Genomic DNA, 21,973 nt, shown 5'->3' on the forward strand with positions numbered 1-21,973 from the left:
AGGATTTGGGGGACCATATTTGGTCCATGTTAGGCCTTGTAGGCCTTGTAAGGAAACTCTTTATGTCTGACTTACTGCAACAGTATCTTTCAGTTGCTGGGGAATCAGCTTGGAGAAGAGATGAGCTTTAGGCATCCCTCCTGTCTCCACCGTACTAATGACTGCAGCGTTGCTGATCCGTGTCACGGACTTTCTCTCCTGTCTGCCCAGGTGTACTCTGGTTGTGGCATTGTGTACTGCAGGATGAGGGATGTGTGTGACCAGCTGGCTATCGAGTTGAGCTACCGAGGAGTGAAAGCCAAGGCCTACCACGCAGGTATTGGAAGCTGCATCTCATCTCTCAGTAGCTGGTAGAGCTGAACTCTACCACTTTTAAGGCCTGGGTTGGGCTTTCTAGGCATGGTCTGCAATGTGTCTGATGCTCCCTGTCAGCTCTGTGAGGTAAGTGCGGGGCCTTCACAGGATGGCATTCCCTTTGCTCCAGAGCTGTTGGTTTTGTTGGGTCTTGCATGACCTAAATATAGCAACTGCTTTTATCCCATGGAGAGATCTGAATTTTTCTCTTTGGAATAGAAGCAGCTGTTGCTGACTTCTGCTTGATCGCAGGCCAGTTTAAACACGGGCAGAGAGGAGTGTGTGCATCAGTCCGTTCTAGCGAGGGGGTTGGCTTCACAATGGGGGAATGGAGGAGGAAGAAAATCCTCTTGTTGCTTTTGTTTTGTTTTGTTGTCTCCTCGGCTCTCTTTCCATTCCCAGGACTCAAGGCGGCTGACAGGACTTCAGTCCAGAACGAATGGATGGAGGAGAAGATCCCAGTTATTGTTGCAACCATCAGTTTTGGAATGGGAGTAGACAAAGCAAACGTCAGGTGTGTGAGGCTGTGTTGTTCACCACTAGAGCCTGAAACCTGGGCAGTGGGAAGGAAAGCCTCAGTCTCTCCGTTACCTGATAAATCTGACTGAAATGCCAGATGAATTCTTGCTGAAACCCATAAAAACAGAACTGGAGGTTTTTTTTTTTTATCTTAGAAGCAGCAAAGCAAACCCGGAAGGGTTTTGTAAAGGAATTAAAACCAAGGCACCAGAGCTCCTCTTTGCTAGTCTCTTCAAAACCAAGAAAATTGGCAGAACGCTTGTTTTTTACCACACCCTCCAGGGTTTCAAAAAGAGCCATCTCAATGCAATCACAGCTGTCCCTTTCACTACTCTTGGTGCAGGAGTTGCTGTTAAAAAGCAGTGGGAAGAAAATCTGCACCTAAAATAATTCATACACCCTTTACTAAAATAGTCAGAGCCAGCTTTTTTTAGCATTCTCCTTTTGCAACGCAACGGGGAAAAAAATAGCAGTTCACAAATGTCAATAATCATATAAAAAATAACAGCTGTAGTCCAAGGACAGAAACCTTGCATATGTTTTCAATTGCTGTTCCTCTGGGACTTCTGACTGCCACCGTGGTTGCTCTGTGTTGTTACAATTCCTGCACTGCAATATAGCTGTGCTGCGGTAGTATCGTGAGCTGTGGTCACTTGGTAGAGGGGTAACTCGGGTGCAGCTCACACAACACCCACACAGACCTGATCTTTACTCTAAAATCCACATAAAGCAATCGCTCAGAACGCTGTGGGAGAGGGGCAGGACATCACGGAGACAACCACATCAGTTCACAACTGTGCCTGCCTTCTGTCTGTGTCACTGTGCTGCCAGATAACAGGATTTCATGACAACTGTTTTACTGTTTGATGCTTGTTACCCAACAGAAATGAAAAGTCTCCTAGAGTAGCAGCATGAATTACCGACCTGCTGAAACCACTCTGCCCTGTTCAGTACAGTGGTCATTAAAAAAGGCAAGGAGTAACTGAAATCCATAGGGCTGATTAAGAGTGAAATATAGCTGAAATATGCTTGTAATATGGTTAGTTTCCAAGGAATGAAGTTAAAAATGGCTCTTTACAGGATGTTTTTTAATAGTTTAAAGGGCATTATACTCGAGCCCAGGTAACCAGGCACTGCTGCTTAGCCTTCACTCTCTGTTGGCAAAGTTCTGAGTATCCATCCGTATGTTATCAAGTAAAATCAGGTCTGACAAGTTCTGGAGGTGACTCTTCTGGACAAAAGGGAAAACAAGTGTCTCTTTTTCTGATGGAAACTGCTCCTCTCTCTTCAGTGCCAATTCAGTTTTGTTTGAGATTATTAACCAATTCCTTCAGTAAACTTCCTGATGGGGATTAAATCTGTAGGGCTCTGATGCTTCCTGCCTGGCCTGTTCCTGGAGCATTTGTGTTTGGAGAAACACGTTTGCTTGCTTTTGTTATTTACTCTTGCACACCCATATGCATCATACCTGCCTCTGGGATGTGCTGGTTTTGAGGCAGACTCGTATTTAAAACATTGGCAGTGTTAGTGTATTGTAAAATCTTCTCAACACAGGCATAAGATGAATTGCTGAATATTCAGGTACAAGCAGGTTTAAAGCAGTCTTGCAGTGGTGTCTTGAAAACCTTCCTTCAGAGATTACATAAAGTTTAGTAATGATTCATAGTCGTATTTGCCGGCTGGGAAGGGTACCCTCATCTACAGGTGAACTTGGTGAGACAGAATGTCCCATGCAGACTTTGTTGGCAAAGAAGTGTCTTTTTAAATTGAATATTTCAAATTGTGTTCTGTAATGTTCAAATTGTGTTCCACAAAATAAATAGGACTTTTGCTGATGCTGTATTTATGGTAAAATATCCCAAAGTCCTTAAATCAATGTCCTTATTCACTCTTCATAGCTGTACAATTGTATGCACGTTTGGAATATTCATGTGCTCATTCTTTTCCATCCATTTGGAGCGAGATCTGCTCACGTGTTGTTCAGGTGCATTTGTTTTCTTATAGCTCTGCTGCCTTCCTTGTGTCTCTTGTGTTAAGAAGACTTAAATTTCTGCGTGCAAAATCTCTTGCTCTGCTAAATCTTCTCTTTCATGCCTTTGCTGCCCTATTTTTTACTGTTGTTGATGTTCACAAACAACACAGTCATGTATGCAGTGATCTGAGAAACCTGCAGCCTTATGTTTCCTGTTGTCTTATCACGTGCAGATTTGTTGCCCATTGGAATATTGCGAAGTCAATGGCTGGATATTACCAAGAGTCTGGCAGAGCTGGGAGAGATGGGAAGCCATCCTGCTGCCGCCTCTATTACTCGAGGAATGATCGGGATCAAGTCAGCTTCCTGATTAAGAAGGAACTCTCTAACATCCAAGTAAGAGCTGCAGAATAGTATCCACCTGCCTAGATATGCTGCCTTTGCTCTGATCTGGTTTTCCTCTTGCCTGTGGTGACCCCTGAATATTCAAAGATGAAATGAATTTTTCTGGGTCTAGAGCTGTCTGTAGCCCTGTTCCAAGGGATAGCAGAAGGGAGTGAAGCAGGAAAGGAAAGGCCTCCAGACCCAGCTCCAGCTCTATTAGAGAGGCATGGGTGTGCAGAAGTGTGGAGCAGAGACAGGCTGGTGTCTGCTAATGTTTTAAATACCAGTCTGCCTCAAAACCTGTTTGCCATGTTGATCAGAAGGGTTGGATTTGGGCATTGCTAAAGTTTCTGTATCTGTTTGTGTTTAAATTGAAGACTATTGTCCCCATCTACTTTCAGGAAAAAAAAGGCACCTTGAAAGAATCTGACAAAGCTGTGATGACAGCTTTTGATGCCATTGTGAACTTCTGCGAGGAGCTGGGGTGAGTGCGCTTCTTTCAGACACTGTTTAACGTTGGGGAAACGATGGCCTGTCCCTTCTGAGGTGCTGTTATAGCTGAAATCTTGCATGATCAGGAAAAAGAAAACACTGAATGAATCACCTGATATTTTGCTGTCTGGACTGAGGAAGGTGTCCCTGAAACATCTCTCACTCACTCCTACCTCTGAGTTAACTGAGATGTTGGTCTTGCAGCCTGACCAAGTGACATGGTGATGTTAAGCTATATGTCCTCTGGCTATGAATTTTACTATGTTCTATCTTTGATGGGTTGACTTAGTTACATTTGCTTTTGTTTTGACTCTTTCCTCCTTCACTACATCATCTCTCTTCTAAGGAGACAAACAGACAGGGTAATCAGCATGGGATGGGAGCATTTAGATTAGTTTCTCTAAATCAGGGGCTCCACTCTGCAAAGTACCAGGTATCCAGGACTCTCATTGACCTTGGAAGATGATGCTTAGAATGTTTCAGGAACAGGCTCAAATTATGGACGTGCCCAATCTAAACACAGACTAGCAACTGCAGCATGCATTGTTCAGGTTTAGTTTATGACTTGTAAGCTGTAATTGTACTAATTGCTATTCTATGCTGGATAAGACCTCAAAGCTATAATTTTGCCAGTAAGAGAGCAGTACGTGTTCACCAACTGAAAATAGTCAACATCTGTCTTGCTTTCAAGTCTGCATTTTGTTTCATTTTTTACACCCGTGTCTAGGGCCACTTTTTCAGTGTGAATGTAACGTGCTTCTTTTCTGATGCCATGGTGAGCATATTCTCTCCTTGTGGTCATGTTTGGTAAACAAATCCTGGTTTTATGGGGTTGCTCTGGGAGAGCTGCTTGTACTGAAGTGTGGCACAACATTGAGTAGGCCTGGGGCACTTGAAGAAGCACTTCTTTGTCCAGAGTCAAGGTGATTCTGGGAAGTAGCTACTGGGAGGCTTCTTGCTATAAGAGCTTGATCCACTTACTTGACTAAGCAGCTCTGCTCCTTCTGGTGTGTGTTACCAGCTCACAGCAAGAGTGCCAGGATGGCTGTTTGTGTCTGGGTTTTGATAATCTGAGAGGCAGCTGTATCTGTCTGGTTAGATGCTAACCTCAAGAAACCTTGTCTTGATATCTGTTTCTCCTTGATTCCTAAGCTGCTTATCAGTAGATTTAGTCATGACAGTCACTTCTTGGAATGGACACTAGTACCGTAAGAACTGGACTGGGATCACTGAACCAACCTTGCAAAAGGCAGAAGCACTCACAAGACATTCTAGGGAGGCATCCCAGTGAGGGCATGAGTTAGGCTCCATGTAACCATCTTGCAGGATCTCCCACTTCATGCACGCTGCAGAGTCTGACTGCTGGCTGAAGTGAGGACCTTCTCTAGAGCTGCGCTGCAGCAGTGAAGCAATAACTGAGCAAGGACAGAGAGAAAACATTCTCCTTTGCTCAGATGAGTAGTAATGGAAAGAGGATTTCACTGGGTGCATAAAAGAGAGATTTCTGTAAAGGAATATCACTGCCCTAATTAGAAATCACATCTCCCATACTTTTTCTTCCCTCCCCCAGTTTGGTACAGTCTTCCTACTGTATAACATGCCATATGCAGCCTGGAGTCACATATTGCAGCACCACTGACTGGCTTCCCTGCTCATAGACTAAGACACTGTGTAAAGGAACACCACGTTGCATTTTTTTTTTTACATTTTGAATTAATACAGTTCTAGTCACTATCCAAACAGTGAAAGCAAACGTGAAACTCTGACCTTGCAAGGTTCTAAATAAGAACAAATAAAGACAGACTTGTTTGCTGGCAAGCAAGTTTTTGCATAGTATATTTAGGCTATTGTCCGAGTATGACAAGAGAACAATAGTATAAGCTGCTTTTAGAGAGTGGGTTTAGACAAAGCTTTTGCCGGTCAGAGTTTCCAGTTGCCCATTTGCAAGATGGAAAAAACCCCCATGTAACTGCAGCAGCGGAAGACATCTTTATCAGTTTTAGGTAGTGGTTTACCATTTACCACCTCTAACCCGTGGTTTTGCTTGAAAGATGAAAATCAGGCAGAGAGGAGTTGACTTTGGTATTTGGCTAGTCATGCAGTTCCTGAACACAGCTAGCCTGATGTATTGAGTTTGCTGCGGGCTTGCAGAACAACTTGCTGGCATTGTTGCATTGCTCTTGATGCAGGGAAGTTGCACGGGGAGAAATAACCACACAGGGAGAGAAGAGGAGAAAGCTTTCTATGAACAACATGATCAGGTTATTGCTGGGCTGACTCTTGCTGAGCTGCAGGGCTCCAAGTACCGCCTCTCAGCTTCGCTGTTTGTGCACCACTCTGTGCCTCGGAGATGAGCAGCACCCAAAGATGGCAGCAAACAAGAGAAGAGCAACAAAAACAAGACAGAAGGTGCCAATCACCACTAGCCCTCCAAGAGCCCAGTCACTTGTTGCAATCCGTCTCTTTAGGCCTTCCAGAACTAAGGGTGCCTCTTGTACTGATGACATGCTGGCTTCCACCCTGTGGAGGCAGACAACAACAGTATCAGTTGGTGTATCCTCTCTGTGCTCTGAGCCACAGTCCCAAAACCAGTATAGACATGCATGCTGTCTGAGCCTGGGTGACTCTCCAAAAGAGAGAGGGTCACCCTTCACAGAAATGGCAGCATAAACGAGAAGAAAGATAGCTGAGGCCACTTTCACAATCAAATCTACAGAGATGTAAAGAGGAAAGCTGCTGGCTTTACAAGATTTTTGGCAGTTGATATTTATTTTAATATAATACAATGTCTCTCCCACCATGTTCAGTATGAACCCTTCATCTTTGTCAACTGTACAGCTTATACATGAAAGACAAGTATTCAGCGGGAGAGCTTGCTTGATACCATTGGAAAGATCCTGAAAAAGGAGGTGGGCACTTAAACTCTGAGAAAACACTGGAGATTAAATGAACACTTATTTAACAACAAACAAAACCCCACACCAACAGTAAGCAAAGATCATCGTGTCCAAATTGTTGCTCCCATAGTCTAGTTATGTAAAAAAAAGGTCTCCTGCTAAGAGTTTGCTTTAGTAATGCTTTCTGTTACTCTGCAATAGAAGCATCTAAGCTTTCCTCCCATGAAGTACTTAGGCTCAGCAATAATTTAAACGGGGATCTCAGTGGGTTCCACACACTTGCTCTTTCACTGATACTTTGCATAATGACTTGGCCACCAGCTTTCTAAAAAACATCCAGCATCTCTTTGTGAGCATCTTGTGGTTTTACTAAAGCTTCCTTACTTCTCAAGGGAAAGGATGCATTATTTCGCGTGCTCTTTCAAATATGACCGCGCAGCTGTAACACAGGAAGAGATACTTGTTATTTTTGAAAATGTGTTTGACTTGCTGCCCCTTATGTCTGTATTCTTAATATTGCAGGGTAGAGGATTAGGCATGTAAAGCATGTTTCATCCTCAGCAAGTCACATTTGACTAGGAGCACAATCTCACACTTCAGTTTGCTGAACTTTTTGTTTCTTTCTCAGTAGTCAAATACATTCCGATCATGCTCTGTTTTCTGGCATAATGGTAGATCACCATGCCCAGCCTTTAACCACCAGGCACACAGGATATGAAAGCTGTTCTGGATAGCTTCCTTTGCCTTTAAAAAGGAGGCAGCCTAGATACCAGTTCTGTGGACCCAAAGGCAGAAACTCTGTGTGACTGTACACCCTAGAAATTTCCTGTCTCTTCTGCTAACTACAGTTAATCTCCTGAAATAGGAGAGCTGTATGCAATCTTATAAATACCTGAAGCTGCTGTGTTTGCAGTAGGTGTTTCTTCTAGTGCCTCTTCTGCACCCCCTCCAAGAGATCTTGGCCTGTGGTAAGGAACCCCCTTACTGCACCTGGAGACTGGTGGAGCTTGCATGGACGCTGACTGTTTGTACTGCAATAAATGATTAACAGCTGACTTTTCTGAAAAGGTGTGGCTAATCTTGAGCCTAGTTAAAAAGATCTGGTTCAGCTGTTGCTCAGACATTTCTCCTTCTCCACGGCTTTAGCCACTCATGTACCTATTCCATTGCTTGCAAATTCCCACTATGTCCTCTGACTGGGGGAGGCTGCGGGTTGTGGTGGAGAGGGCTTTGTTTCCTGGCTCCTGACTGGACCTGTATGGTAGGCTCCGTTAGGAGACTGCCGTATGTAAAATGAGACCGTGAACAAGACTACCTTCCAGTCCAAAATTCATTGTGACAGTTTAGGTGGATAAACGCGTTACAGAGCCTTGCACTGCTGTTAGCTGCAATAAAACTGACTTCCTGTTGCTTTCCTAACTGAAGAAGACCAGACGGATGGTGCTGGAGAGACGTGGGAAGGGAGAAGGAGGAGAGGGTGGTGTGTGACACTGTGTGTGTGTAAAAGGAAACTTGTTTTTCACAAGTCAAGCAAATCACTTTGAAACCAGAGGGATGATGTTACAGAATAGAAGCTATTCCGTTGTCAGTGGAACTTCAACCGCTTCTGCTGCAGAGGCTGGCCTCACTGTCTCTTTTAGGTTCCTCAGGGTAAGAAACTATTTCAACACTTGTTGAAATAGGACTGGAGTAACTGTATTCCCTTGAGGTCCTTCTGGGCTCGTTCAGGCTTTCACAACATGTACAGAAGTTGCCATGTTTGAAGCAGTCTCGCCTTAGTCTGTGCTCGTCTGAATCTCCCTCTGCTTTTTGAAACAGAGGATCCATCCTCACTAGTGCTCAGAGCATTCCAGGTCCCTTTATGTGGGTAATGATTGAATCAAAACCCACAAAAACGTGCGTGAGTGGTGAGCAGAGGCCTAGAGACTGGCATGTTTCTAGTCAACAGGAACTGAAGAGCTGCAGTAAGCTGGGGCATGTCTCAGGCCAACCTGATCTGTTGCATGCAAGAAGGCAGCAGACCCCACCCAGCCCAAGCAAGCAATTGGCATATCTAAATACCAAGTATAGGAGCAGTCGAGCTGAGTGCAATGGTACAAAATGGTAGAAAGCAGGACATTCGGCCTGTGAGGTCCAGGCAAGTATGTAGAAGTCAGTCCAGGGACCCCTTCTCTCCCTGGTGGCTGCTCCTCTGCTCCAGAAAGCCACCTGAATTCTCTAGAGAATGGCTTAATTTTCTCTCCTCCTTTTTTTAACAGTGCTGTGTTTATTCTCTGTTTCTAATTCAGGAACTTACAGTGGCAGAAATAAGACAGGAGCCATTTCTCTTGTCCCCCTGCCTGGGATCTGTCAGTGCTGTAACTTGTAACGCCACTGGGAAACACGTAGCTTTTCCTGTTGAGATAAGGCCTGGCAGCTTAGTCCCAGTGACAGCAACCTGTCAGTCGTTGGTATGTTTCCAGCCTGCTGAGCTTCCTCCTGGCTGTTAGCACAGACTGGTTCCATGCTGCTGAAACATTTCTCAATGGGATTCTGTTAATTCCTGTAGCTGGCACTGTCTAGCACAAGCTAGGAAAGAAAGTAAGCTCTGTTCTTTCACAGGTCTCGTGACTTAACTTAGATACAGAAACGTCTGTTGAGTCTGTCTCCTGCAAGAGAGGTTCTGAGACATCCTATGTCACCTTGATTGTCACTTGTTTGTAAGTGAAATGAGCAAAGACGTAGCTGACAGAGAGCTTAGTGTGATGCATCTCTGAATGTTGATTAGAGTAAATTGATGCCATGCTTGACCTTATCCTACCCTAACATTGGTTGGGAGTGAAGGCTTTGGGACAGTGTCATAAAGGCCAGTGCTTTGTTAGCCCTAGTGTAGCTGTGCATGCAGTAGCTCATACTAGTGCAGTCTTCTGTTGGCAGTTGTCAAGTTGGGGCTCAAATATTTACTTTCTAAGGAACATCTTCCTCTTCTGCTGGCAAGTATTTTTTATTAATTTAAATGTAACTTTGGTAGGTTGAGGAATATTTTTTTTTTCTTAATTTTTAGACTATTCTCTGTGTCGCTGGCTGTAGATATATTCCAATGTGCAGCAGTACAAAAATGCAAAATACCTAAATTGTCTTTGTTTGCAAAAATTGAAGTGCATTAAATACACGAGAAGCTACTGATGTAATGTACTAATTTGGGTGCAGGCATCAGAGAAAAGAGGTTTCTTTACAAAGTTTTCATTTTTTTGTCCCTTCTGAAGTGTAAAGAATATTTTAAAAGCCCCCTGTTGTGAACCTAATGATTCTTTTCTCTCTAGCTAGATGTTGGCTCTGGTATATACATGTGCAATCCCTTTGACTCCTCTACACCTAGCAGTTGGAATACAGGGGTAGAAGATGACTTATCTATATGCATGTAACTTTTTATCCCTTCTCATAAAGGTCATTAGTTTCACCTTTCGGGCTGAAAAAACAGTGGCTTACAGAGTTAAGTGCAGCATGATGGTCTTCTGTTTGGCTGTCCCGGTTAGGAAAGTCGTGGCCTGCACATAACCTTGTACATAAATCCCTTTCTGAAGTTCACTGAAGTGTAAACCAAACATACGCAGTGGCTGCAGCATGGAAAAGGGATTTATTTGCACTTGTTAACTGCAGCCATACAGCCCATTCTTGGCTCTGCTTTGTCACAATGCCCGCTGTCAGCTGCTGCACGTATACCCTGAAGTGACCGTTACCATGCTGTATGTCACTCCTCTGAAATGCCTTTGTGTATGCTGAGAAACATACCTTAGGCATAATGTTTATGTCCACTAAAATAAACTGCACGCAGTGCAGGGAGTCAGGCACGCAGGTCCCTCAAGCAAGGATAGGGATTTGTTCAATTCCTGTAACTCCCATGCTCTGCAAGAACCATTCACCTGCAATAAGCAGAACAGAACTACCAGGGGGTGGGGAGGGAGCACATTTAGCAGCAGAATGATCCAACTAAGCCATAGCATTGGTGTGCTTCTCCCTTTTGCCTTCATCTTTGTGTTTACAAAGGGTATTGCACGTGATCTGATTTTTCTCTTTGGCAATTTCACATCGTTGTAACACCGATGACATAAAGCAGGGAGCATTCGTTACCAGCTGTACTCAGAGCCTCGGCTGGCATGTCTGGATCAGAAGGTCCACGATGTGTTGTTTTCAGCAGACTCCTCAGCTAAACGTGTCTGATGCAGGTGGCTTTTGAGAGAGCAGGTTTGGGTTTGATCCGAGACGTACTGAGCATGTGGACCTCCCAGTGATGTCAGTGGGGTTGGCTAGCACCCAGCACCATCCTTCTGGATTAGCTACTTGTGAAGAGAGTAGGTGCTGCCTAGCATGTGGCCGTGTGTGCGTTCTCTGCTTTGGTCTGTGGCTCCAGGCCCACGAAGGGCATCCTTGGCTGGCCCAGCTGCAGGGCTTTCATTGGGAAAGTGTGTCTGTTTTTTCAGCAGCATGTGTCCGTGGCACCCCCACCCCAGCCCAGAAGAGGGAGACAGTGATAAGGTAGCATTACCTTTCTGGTCACACCACGGAGCCCAGTGGTGGCTGTCACAGAAGCAAGGAATTCCATGCTGTGATTTCTGGTCCTCTGAGTCATGTTAATGAATGTTGTTATTGCCATTTTCAGTGAGCTAGTGTAGAAAGTCATTTCCATAGGACTGAATCATGATGTCCTTGCATGTCCTAGATAGTAGGTTGTGTCACCTCTTGTTGCACTTCATGAATGGGCAGTTGGGCGGACTTGGATCTTCCTACGTCTGTGGTCAGGACGTCCGTCACAGCTACAGCAGCTGTAGCAGCAGCAACTGCAGGCAATGATCATGAGTACCAGGACAGTAACTGGAAAGAGAAGCAAAGGGTGTTGCTTCATGATGTAGGAGCTATCACTGCAGAGTAACCCTATGTCTCCTCTAAGTTGTTTGGTGAGCAGCAGAATGAACAAAGCCAATTTTTTTTTTTCCCTATATCCCCACCTCCCTCCTCCTAAGCTCCTGTTCCCTTGTATTAGTTATCCATTTAATCTGGACAATCATTACTGGATATTTCATTATTTTAAGAGCTATGTACCAAACCATGTGGGGGTATATCTTTACCTGCCTAATGGGCTGTTGTTTTGGAGGTGATATGCAGTAACTAAGTAGAACTGTGTGCCTAGAAAGGATGGAGATCCACCCACCCCCCCCAGTTGTGTCTAAAGCAACTCAAGAGGATTTGATTGGTCAAACTGGTAGTTGCATTTCTGAAGACTGCATGCAGTGTACCCTTTAATAAGCATAGATATTCGTGACTGGGTTGACTTTACTCTTTCTTCTGTATTTAGGTTCAAAAAATAGATACTTCAAATGTAGAGGTTTTTTTCAGAAAGCAGTGGGCTAACTTACTGTTATTGTACACTTGGCATAATGGCTGGTGTTGGGAGGAATATGTTAGTTTATCTGGAACAAAAAAGGATGACATGTTTAACCCTGCAAAACACATAAGGGTGCGTGAATGTGCGTATGTGTGTGCATGTGTTCCTTAAAAGTCTGGAGCTGGGCTCCCAGGTTACCGGACCTGTGGGGAACCAGCTGTAGGTATGAGAAAAATAAAGCAGCAGGTGTGTCTATCTGAATTCCAGCCCAGGGAGGAGTGTCCAGGCTGGATACACACCCTTCCTTTTGGCTGGGAGCAAAGTGTACCTCTTTGAGGGGGAGGGCCTGCCTGCCTTCCTTCTTGTTTTCCCATTGTCTAAACAAACTTCATCCCCCTAGATCAAGCAGCTCTTTGTTATTCCTTCCATGCCATCCCCACACAGAGCAGCAGGAGGGATCTTGCCATTGCCAGAGGAGAATAAATAGGCTCATCTGAAGCATACTGGCTTCCCCTGCACTAAGCACAGGAATGACAGCGTCACACTTTACGTGTCTTCTATGGCAATGAGATGCCCTAATACCCTTTGTTGTAAACTATCTCCTATGCATCAAAACATTGCAGCAGCTCTGGGTAGGTTAAAATGCTGCTGTTTAACGCTTAAATACGAGAGCTTTGAGGAAACCTGTACTGTTGCCTGTCGCGCTCTGCGTGCATGTAGAGATACACACAGAGTATTAAAAAATTACCTAGAAATTAAACTGGGCCTTAGAGCACAGCCTGGAAAACAACTGCCAACACCACCAACACACTGACAAAGACTGTGGAGCAAGCTGCCCCGTAGAAGAAGAGGAGAGACCTTCTGACAGCCCTTTGCCTCCACCGATAAACTCACCGATAAACAGAAGAACCACACAAAAGGACACAATCTCCACTGGGTCAGCCTTGGGCAGTTTCTGGAGCTTAAGGAGAAACTTCTCGCCAATGGTTTGCATTTCCTTCAGAAAGCCTTCAGAAGACATTCTGGCTGAACCTCTCCAGGCTTTGCGCTGTAGAAGAAACAAATAGAGAATAAACCTTTTCACTGACTAATGCTAGGAAGCTGCCAGCCTTCTTATAGAGCTGGTGATCACAAGGAAAACAAGTTTATCTGGTCTCAGTCCTTGTTCCCAGTAGCTAAGGTGGAGGACTATTAATTGTCTACGTGTTCCGGCACTGTTTTAATTTCAAAATCTGGCTTTGAGGGTGCTTTTGCCAGCTGCACTGTTAAGCAAAGGCAAAACAGTGTTTCTTCTAAAGGACTAGGCATAGAGTTAGAACTGGACAGTGCCTGCCCTTGGCTGTCACCCAATGAAAGTAATTTTTTTTTTTTCCAGTTTTGCTAATTTGTCCTTCGGAAAGAAATGCAATTCTAACTGGACTTGAATGCTAAATGCTGGACTCCAGTGGTATATAGTTTTCGGTTGTTTTTTACTGAGTAACACAAAGTGGACTCCCCTGAAGACTTGCACTTTCAGCTACAGAAAGCCCCTTCAAAAAATTAAGGCGCTTACTTCAACACCTCACTACAATACCATTAATAATGTTTTATCAACCAGTTTTACTGAATGGTGATATTGAGAGCTAAAGTCTGTGTTCACTGGGGACAGCTGGATGCTTTTCAAGTTCAGTAATCTTACACCTTCTTTATTCTCAGAAAGAGTGATCATCAGGAACTATTGTTACTGAAAATATTAGTCTGGTCAAAGTTCGGGGCCTCAGTTTTGCCACCACTATTTGCCCTTCTTTTGCCCCCAGAGCAGGATTTTGGAAGGCATTGCAACAAACAAGCTGGCATGAGAGCTATGGAAGTTCACATTTTGCTTCAGCCAGTTACTGCAATAGGATTTTGTTAAGAAATATCTATAGTTTCACCTAAAACAAGTATTTGGACAGGTCAGCGCTTGGATGGATTATAACTCTTGTGTCATTATTATATCAGAATGTACTAGCTTGTGTGTGTTGTAATAGTCAACGCTGTTTTATGGGACCTAAACACTGTCATTTAACATCCAAGTCTTGGTGATAACACAAAGCCAAGTGGCCAAGACAGTTCTCCCAGAATAAGCCAGCTAGTTCATTACTGCACATCTGGTTTGGTTACTCAAACAAATGGATGCTTGGAGTTCAGTTTTCCTAAACACACTGAGGACGGAGAGACCTTGGCTGTTTCTTTGCATGCTGGGCTTAAATACTACAGTGCCAAGTTAAATTACATTTTGTATGTTTATGCAATTCAAAAAGGGTTTTCTTTGTTCTTTTAAATCCAAGATAAGGAATAAAAATTGGAACCAGCTGGTTTCCTAGGGATGTGGGTGGATGGAAAATCTACATCTACAGAAAGATCTCTGTGCAACTTAGCAGGGAGGCATAGCTGTGGCCTTTTGACCCAAAAAGGTCCCTTTTGAGACTAGGGTTAAATATTTCTTTCCAGATGACTGCTGTACCCCAAGTGAGCTGTTCCAGAAATGGCTGCATTATCCTTTGCACAGTGCTGTGGGATTCTGTGTCAGCAGGTTTCCAGTTTTGTTTCCATTCCAAGAGATGGTGGTGCAGGCAGAGGTGAAGTGATTTGTGTTTTCTGCTCTTGGCTCTAGAACAACAACTTTTTTTTTTAAAAAAATAAGTACTTCTGGCTCTAATATTCTGAAAATGTGTGTTCCCTTTGTGGGTGTTTCTGCCTGCCCAGAAGCTCTCCTAGTAAGGAATCTTCTGTAACCTTTCGTGCCACATTTTGGGCTGCACCAGAAGCAGCAAGTGTAAGATTCAGGCTGCTGAAGTTTGGGTACACAGTGTAAAATTACTGATCAGGACTGTAGAACTCCATGTGGATTAGCAAAGTGCCTAGTCTAAAATGGGAGGAGCTTCTCTCAGCAGTGGACATTCCTCTGCCCGTGGTACCTGATCTGGAGCTAAGTGAAGGAGTTCTTATTCTAAAACTTGCAAGGAATGTTGCTTGTTTACCTTGGTTTGAACTTCTTCAGGGACAAAGTTTGATGTTGGTGGTGCAGTCTCCAACCTACCCGTGAGGAAGCAAATGTTTTTCTGCTCTTCTTCAGACTGCACTTCTGACTGCACACTGGTTCCAAGGGCTCTCGATTTAGGATTTCTGCTTATGCAGTGTAGCAAAAGTACACCAAGTAAAACTCCCCCAAGAAAGCTAGTTATATTCATGGCCTTTTGGATCTTCTGTTCTACTTGTGATGTAAAGTCTTTGGTCAGGACTGGTTTTAATTGTGATCTTTTTCCAACTGATTTCAGCAGAAGCAAGATCTTACCCTACAGATTAGCATAAGGGTAGAGCTAGTGCTGTGTGACTTAAACAAGTTGTCCTATGCATTTGTCTTATCTTCCTCATGTACAATACAACAGTGATGACGTTATAAATTTCAGTAAAGCTGTAAGATTCCTTTTTTTTTTTTTTTCCTTATTCTGTGTTCAAGTAAGCTCCCAGTTACCAACCGTAGTAAAGGCCAGGTGGTGCAGGATATTGGGTTGAAGCAGTAACTGTAATGATTATTATTAAAATGGGCAAGTCTTGAGAGATTAGAAACTTAAGGTTGTAGGTCTTACCTGACCATTTACTTTCTAAGACTGGAGTCCTGTTCTAGAACCTAGAACAGCCAGCAAAAGTTGGTGCCTCACAGATTCTGTGGGGTTTGGAGCAAACATAATTGTCTGCCAGTGCTTTTCTCCATTGGGAATTTCTCCTTGCTCATTGTCCTTCCTCAAAACCCCATCTCTTGAGGATGGGAGCCCTCCAGAGCAGAGGAGACATGGCTGATGTCAAAGCTGATGGAACTTGTTATGGAAGAAATGCTCGATGACCACACTGAAATGTAATCTTCATAGCGCATTGTCAGACTAACATCACGAACTTTTGCTCCATAGCTGTAGCTAGAGATCATGTGAAGTGAGAACACGGGGAAGAGAGGCAAGATGAAACTTGCATAGAAAAGAAAGTGAACGCAATGCTGATGTCTTGTGACAGGCAATTTGGAAGTTCCTGCTGTGGTGGCAGCCTGAAATTCATGGTTTCAGCTGCTTCCTCTTCTGGCTGTTCTTTAAAAAATAACTCATCTATCCGGTGTTGCCAGTGGGACTAGATCAGTTGTTTCTGCCCTCCTCTGTTACAAGGCCTGGCAGGGGAGGGAATAAAACAAGTCTTCTAATTTGGGTTTATTTGTTTTGGGGAAGAAAAGGCTGAATCGGCCATGTGCCATGAGTTTGTTAGCCTTGGTTGCAAAGAGAGAGCACGGTAGTAATGTCAGGGGATGCCTGACATCTGCAGGTGTGCAGCTCAGCTGTAAGGATTAGATGACCCTTTAAAACCAAAGCAGCATGCCCTATGTTTAGGGCTCCTGCAGATTTAGATTCCCAGAAAGTGCTAATACTTGTTTTTAATGCAGATTTATCTTGCTGTGCCCACAGAATAAAGCTGTGAAAATTGCTATAATAGCACCAGAATTATCTTTCTGCACTATTTTAATGGACTGATGCCATACTGAAGCACTCACAGAAGCTGGCTGCTCAGTCCTTCTGAGAATAAAGCCATTAAAAGGCCTCAATCGAGACACTTGAGAGAAAAGCCTTGGTCAGGGTTTCTTTGTACTGTGAACTGGCTCTGTGTGGTAGCTTCCAGGCTTCAAGCAAGAAAAAGAGCTTTGGGATGACAGTGTCAGGTGAGGTCCCACATCCCTCGGTCTGCCTTAAGCTCGTCAAGTTGCTCTAAGTATTTTGGAATTGATGTAAATTGATTGGGGGTTTTTTGGTCTGTCTTTGGTTTGGAAAGCCGTATCCTATCTGTGTGTCTCCACAGGTGCATCAAAAGTTGAACTGTAGGGAGTGGGTGAGCTTAAACTTACTGCTGAGGAATGAGACACTTGTTAAGTCATAACCCTGGTGGCATTTGAGCAGCCGATTTCAGTGCAAAGAACATGAATTTCAGTTTGTGGTTTAGCCCCAGGACTGGAAGTTAGTAAATGCAGGCAGTCTTCCTGGCCTGCCAGTGATGCTTACTGGTTGTGTGACTTCGGATAAGTCATCCCATCCCTCTGTTGGGTGACTTCATCTCTGCAAAGCAGCAGAACATGTAACCACCATCAGAGGCTTGTTTGCTAATTGTTGTGTGTCCAAGTCTCTAATGTGCTCTGAAATCTGTAGACAGAAAGACAGTAAGTCCCTGGTTTTGTTGCAGTTACAAAATGAAATGACCTTAGCTTGCTAACTTCTTGTTACACTTCAGTCACTGAGCCTGTTTGGGATGAAAGCAGATGAAAGCATGGCTTCCACTCTTGGTTGTTCCTTAGTCATGCTGTACAGGCTTTACTTCTCTTGACATGACCTCCCAGTCCATTGGTTTTACTGTGCTCCCTCGGAATTTTTGCTTGTGTGGGTTTGTTGCTGCAGTAATCTAGAAATGGAGATGAAGCTTTGGAGGGGGTGATCTGTTGGTGGTACCCCGAGGCTGCCAGTGCCCCTAGTCCTAGTGCATCAAGTCCCAGCAAAGGTGAGTTGGATATCCTCCATGCCCACATGAGCAGGGCTCCAGAGACCTTACAAAGTAGGACCTTCCTGATGTGCCCCAAAGCAAGCAGAATGCCAGGGCAACGTTGTCATTGCAATGTTGTCTTTCCCCCCAAGACCGTGGCTGTGGAGAAGCAAATACTTTGTGTTGTTCTTACTCAGACAAGTCAAATAAGTTAGTGGAAATTGGACCAATACAGGGATGGGAAACCTGTATGGATTGTGGTAGCTTGTTTGATAGGAAATCTTAGAAGGCAATCCCAGCCTCATGGAAGAAGAGTGCTGAGCAGCTGAAGGGCAGAGGATGCTTTTTATTCTGGTCTAAAACTTTAAAATAAACTCTGGCTGTATTTGGCCACTTTCTTAAGAATGTGGAGGCTTGGCCAGTTCCTAAGCATACCAGCTTTGTTCTTGGTTCCTGAAATGTGCTTCTGATTTCATATGGATAAGGTCTGCAATGCTTCCTGTCCTAAAACAGTGCTGGGCTGCTAGGTGTTGTTACAGTTTAGATGCATTTTGGCAGAATGTGTAGTAATTCCTGCACGATTGTTTATTGTTCTAAGCTTGTCATGTACTTCTGAGATGAAAAGGGCTGTAGAAATGTAGTCATGTTATCAGTGCATGGTTTTCCTTCATCATTGTTAATGCAGTGTTTGCTGTAGTTGACCAGCCACGTGAATCAACTATAGTTCACAGGCAAGCCCCATTTTCCTAAAACAGGAGTGAATGGAGTGAGACAGACCTATAATTCATTCCCAAGCAGATGAAAATAGTTTCCAGTATCAAGAGAATTCAGCCTTTAACAGCACACACCCAAAACGGTAAATTGCAGCTCCGTGTCATGGGAGAAAAGCTTTGACTTTGTCAACTGGTCTGGAAAAGAAGGCCACACATTCTTTCAGATTATAAAGCTGCCCTGACTGGGTAGCCATTTGGCTGGAATACCCTGTCATCTCCACCACCCACTATTTGGAGACTGGTTTTGAGGCAGCACCATAAATGTTCCTTCTCTCCTCTACAACCTAATATTAGATTAATATAAAAATACTCTGAATTCCCTGCAATTTCAGTAGCCGAGGTACCCATTGGGGCACAGAGCTGGGAGTCTACACCTTTACAGAACACCCTGGTTTTCTCCAGTCCATCCCACAAACAAGTCCACAAAACACCGTAAGATAATTCCTCACTACTAGTCCCATTTTTAAGTGGGGAAACCAAAGCACAGACCCATGCAGTGAAAGGAAAAGGTCAATTTTAAAAATAAACCTGTAGCTCTTCTACAAGAGGACTTTTTTAAGGGTTGCTGATGCTTGAATCTAGCCTGAAAGTCTATTCTAATATTAGCAAAATAACCATTTCCCAGGAAGCTGACAGAGAGGTAGCTGTGTGCCTGTGAAAGCCTTGTAAATAGTCACTTCACAAACATACTGGGATCTATCAGTGTCTGGTGTTTGAGATAAGGCAGCTGGAGCCCCCTGAGACAGCTGGAAACACCTCCTTCTTTCAGCCACCTCTGTGCCCTGTCCTTGACTGGTCTCAGACCTACAGGTCTCAGAAATTACATCAATTTTTGAGGGTTTTTTTTTAAATTAGCTGGTCTAATCCTAGTAAAGATGACAGTTGGCTGAAGGAACTCAAAACTGGAGGCTACAACAGCTGCTTCCTCAGAAGGAGCGGTTTGGAACAGCATCAGCTGCGGTGGCACAGGGTAGCGGTGAGAGCCTGCGTGGAGGCGAGGGGTGGCTGCTGCTCTCCTCGCCCAGCTCTCTCACAGCCTCTGCTGTCCAGCCGGCAGCCCTGCGCGCTGGCCCGCTGCAGGCTGGCTGGCTCAGCGGCCTGGGTTGCAGAAAAGAGCCGCTCTGTCAAACTCGGTTTGTTCTGTACCTCCACTCCCGTAACTGCTTTTGCACCGCAGTCAGGCGAAGAGGCCCGTGCACTGTGACAGCTGTAACACAAGCCATGTCCTGCCGCTTTTATCCAGACATGTGTTTCATATTGCTTATCCCTCCGTCCCGCCCCCGCCTGTGTACAACATGGCTGCGGCTGGACAAGCCCTCAGCCAAACCCATTAAGATTTTCTTTTGGCAAGGAAAACTTGGCATGTTTCTCTACCTCCCTCCCTCCCCTGCCCTTCTCCCCTTGCTCCTCCCTCTGTCCTTTTTTTTTTTTTTTCACCCCCCCCCGTAAATCTTGTTTTTCCCGTACTTTATGAGAAACCATCTTAACTGCAACAAACAACCTAGAGAGACCCTTCATTAGCAGGGTGGAAACTTCCCTCTGTCCCCGTTGAACCCAGGGCTAGACTGGAGGCATGCGGGTCTTAACTACTAGATCTTCTCCCATGGGCAGTTCCAATTCGGTATTTGTACAACAGGTAGGTCAGAAAGACCTCCCCTCCCTTCCGTGTTAATGAGAATGGAGAGAAGTGGAAATACCTGATCCTTAGCATTCCTCCCTACAGGGAGACATCTTTTTGTGAGAACTGGCTTTCTGCAGCTCTCCCTACCTGTTTGTGAACAGCTGACTGCCCACGTGCCTCCTGGAAGATGCAAAAGGTCCCAGCTCAGTGCTAGGAGCTGCAAGAGCTTCCAAGCAAAGTAATTGGCTTCAGATGGGAGAAAACAGGGGCTTATATGGTCAGTCTCCTTGCCAGTCCACCTTCCCGTACCCAGCAGCAAAATGGAGATGGGAGCACAGGTTGTGGGACACCTCCCTTACGTAAAACCAAGGCTTGCACTTGATGATCTTAAAGGTCTTTTCCAACATAAATGATTCTATGATTCTATATTTGCATGTATTTGAGGGATCCTTTTCCTCTTCCTTCCCTTCTCACTGCATTCAGACCTCACAGTCTTGTTACTGTAAACCATGGAACATGTATGTGTTCTCAGAGCAGTGGTTTCTCATGCTGTTTTGAATAGTAAACCAGCATCTGTGCTGACACACTAGCTGATTTTTTTTTTTTTTAAATGCTTGTTAGAAGCTGTGTAAAATCTTTCCGTTTATTTCTATTGGACACAGATGCTGAACGTGCACAGTATGCTAGTTCCCTGACCAGAGTTTGTTTTCTAAGCTCTCTGTTTGCTTCAGGATTTGGGGGATAAAACTTCGCTCCAGCTGGGAAAAGCTCTGGAGAAATGCTCTGGCTGGCACCCGCTTGGTTTCACATATGCTTGCCTGTGCTGGCAGCTACTTGCTAGTAGCACATACACTCCTCCTCAGGAGCAGACCAGCTCTCTTGTCCACATTAAGTATCAATATATCAAGTCATCCCTGTGGAGAATGCCCTGCGCCAGACCTGCTTATCAGCTAAGGTCACATTCCATAACAGCAACAGAAAAATGAGCAGGCAGCCTTTCTAAACAGCAACGAAGTCGCTTGCTCCTGCCCTGTCGAAGCTCTGCAAGACCGCAGGCTGGCTCCTTTTGTTAGCCGAACGGCTGCCGCGCAGGTTGCTGCGATCCGATTAAAAGCTTTTCCCTCGCCACCTTTGCTCCTGAGGGTCCCTTGCAAACAAATTCAGGCTAGCAAGCTCTGCTCAGCGGCTGATCCTGCAGCTCACCATAGAGCGAGCGACAAAAAGCCCCGGCTACTTGCTAACTCGCTGAATGCTAAGGTGCTACGGTTGAGCGAACGCCAGGAGTAGCTCAGCCTTACCCCAGCCGCACGAACTCTTCTCTCGTCGTTCTTTCTGTCTTCTGAAACTTTCCCGTCATCTCTGCCTCATCCTGACTGGTGTCTCGCTGCTCGCTCGGCTCCTCTCCGCTCTGCTGCTGACAGCCAGCTGTTGTCTCTGCCTTTTTTTTTTTTTTTTGTTACTGGTTGTCGTGGCGACACGAAGTTTCCTGTTACATGGGTGCCAGAGGGAGGGCGGCCAGCGAGGAGCCACCACAAGCCGAGCCAGGCGCTGGTGCGAACTCCCCGGAGCGCCGAGTGCCAGCGCTCGTTGGTCGTTTCTTCCGTGCATCTCCTCCTAGCAAGGGCTTCTCCTTGTTTCCTTTTAACTACAGCTTTTTCTGGAGCGAGACGTGAATCGATTCTCTCCTTGTGATAGTTCGGGGGTGTGTTAAAGCAATTAACTTTCCTCCACGCTGCCCAGTTTCCTTCTGAGTCCCCGGGGAAGGAGCTTTTCTCTGGTGTTCTTTGAAGGGGCAGAGCAAAAATGGCAAGGACAGTGCAGCAGGGTCTGCCACTGACAGGGGAGCCGGGAGGATGCTGGGCTGGTGAATTTGCTCAGTGCTCTTGGCCAAGTCCTTTACTCTCTTGATGCTGTGGGTTCTGCTGCTTGTATTTTGAGGACAGCTAAACACTCCGTGTTTTGTCCCAGAGCGTTGTTGAAGTTCAGGTGGTATTTCGAAGAATACAGCCCTTCAGGCAGGTGCAAAAGATCGTTTCTCATCAACTTACTGTTTTTCTCTTTGACAAAGCT

At 44.9% G+C, this 21,973-nt stretch overlaps 2 protein-coding genes across 3 annotated transcripts in view; one reads left to right on the top strand and one right to left on the bottom strand.

Annotated features, from left to right (window-relative positions):
* Nucleotides 1-21,973, top strand: part of RECQL5 (RecQ like helicase 5) — a 38,854-nt gene that overhangs the window by 4,784 nt on the left and 12,097 nt on the right. For both annotated transcript variants that reach the window (XM_086473801.1, XM_086473802.1), the window contains 4 exons: nucleotides 211-316; nucleotides 757-868; nucleotides 3,079-3,241; nucleotides 3,631-3,713. In XM_086473801.1, coding sequence (XP_086329927.1) covers nucleotides 211-316; nucleotides 757-868; nucleotides 3,079-3,241; nucleotides 3,631-3,713 — 464 coding nt within the window. The remainder of the gene's footprint in view (nucleotides 1-210; nucleotides 317-756; nucleotides 869-3,078; nucleotides 3,242-3,630; nucleotides 3,714-21,973) is intronic.
* SMIM5 (small integral membrane protein 5) lies at nucleotides 5,394-21,328 on the bottom strand. Its single transcript, XM_009960580.2, has 4 exons — nucleotides 21,202-21,328; nucleotides 12,875-13,028; nucleotides 11,144-11,469; nucleotides 5,394-6,241 (listed from the first exon to the last, which is right to left on the bottom strand). Exons 2-3 carry the CDS (start codon nucleotides 12,999-13,001, stop codon nucleotides 11,348-11,350), a joined length of 249 nt encoding a protein of 82 aa, XP_009958882.1. The 5' UTR covers nucleotides 13,002-13,028; nucleotides 21,202-21,328; the 3' UTR covers nucleotides 5,394-6,241; nucleotides 11,144-11,347.

Source organism: Leptosomus discolor, chromosome 15 (assembly GCF_034619465.1).
Source record: "Leptosomus discolor isolate bLepDis1 chromosome 15, bLepDis1.hap2, whole genome shotgun sequence".
Classification (NCBI taxonomy): Eukaryota; Metazoa; Chordata; class Aves; order Leptosomiformes; family Leptosomidae; genus Leptosomus; species Leptosomus discolor.

What these genes read in the sequence shown, in the direction of transcription:
- SMIM5 (XM_009960580.2), bottom strand. Translation starts at nt 13,001, where the DNA reads ATGTCTTCTGAAGGCTTTCTGAAGGAAATGCAAACCATTGGCGAGAAG. An exon ending in TGTGGTTCTTCTGTTTATCG is followed by an intron (nt 11,470 to 12,874) that starts GTGAGTTTATCG and finishes TTCTCTTTCCAG; the next exon opens with TTACTGTCCTGGTACTCATG.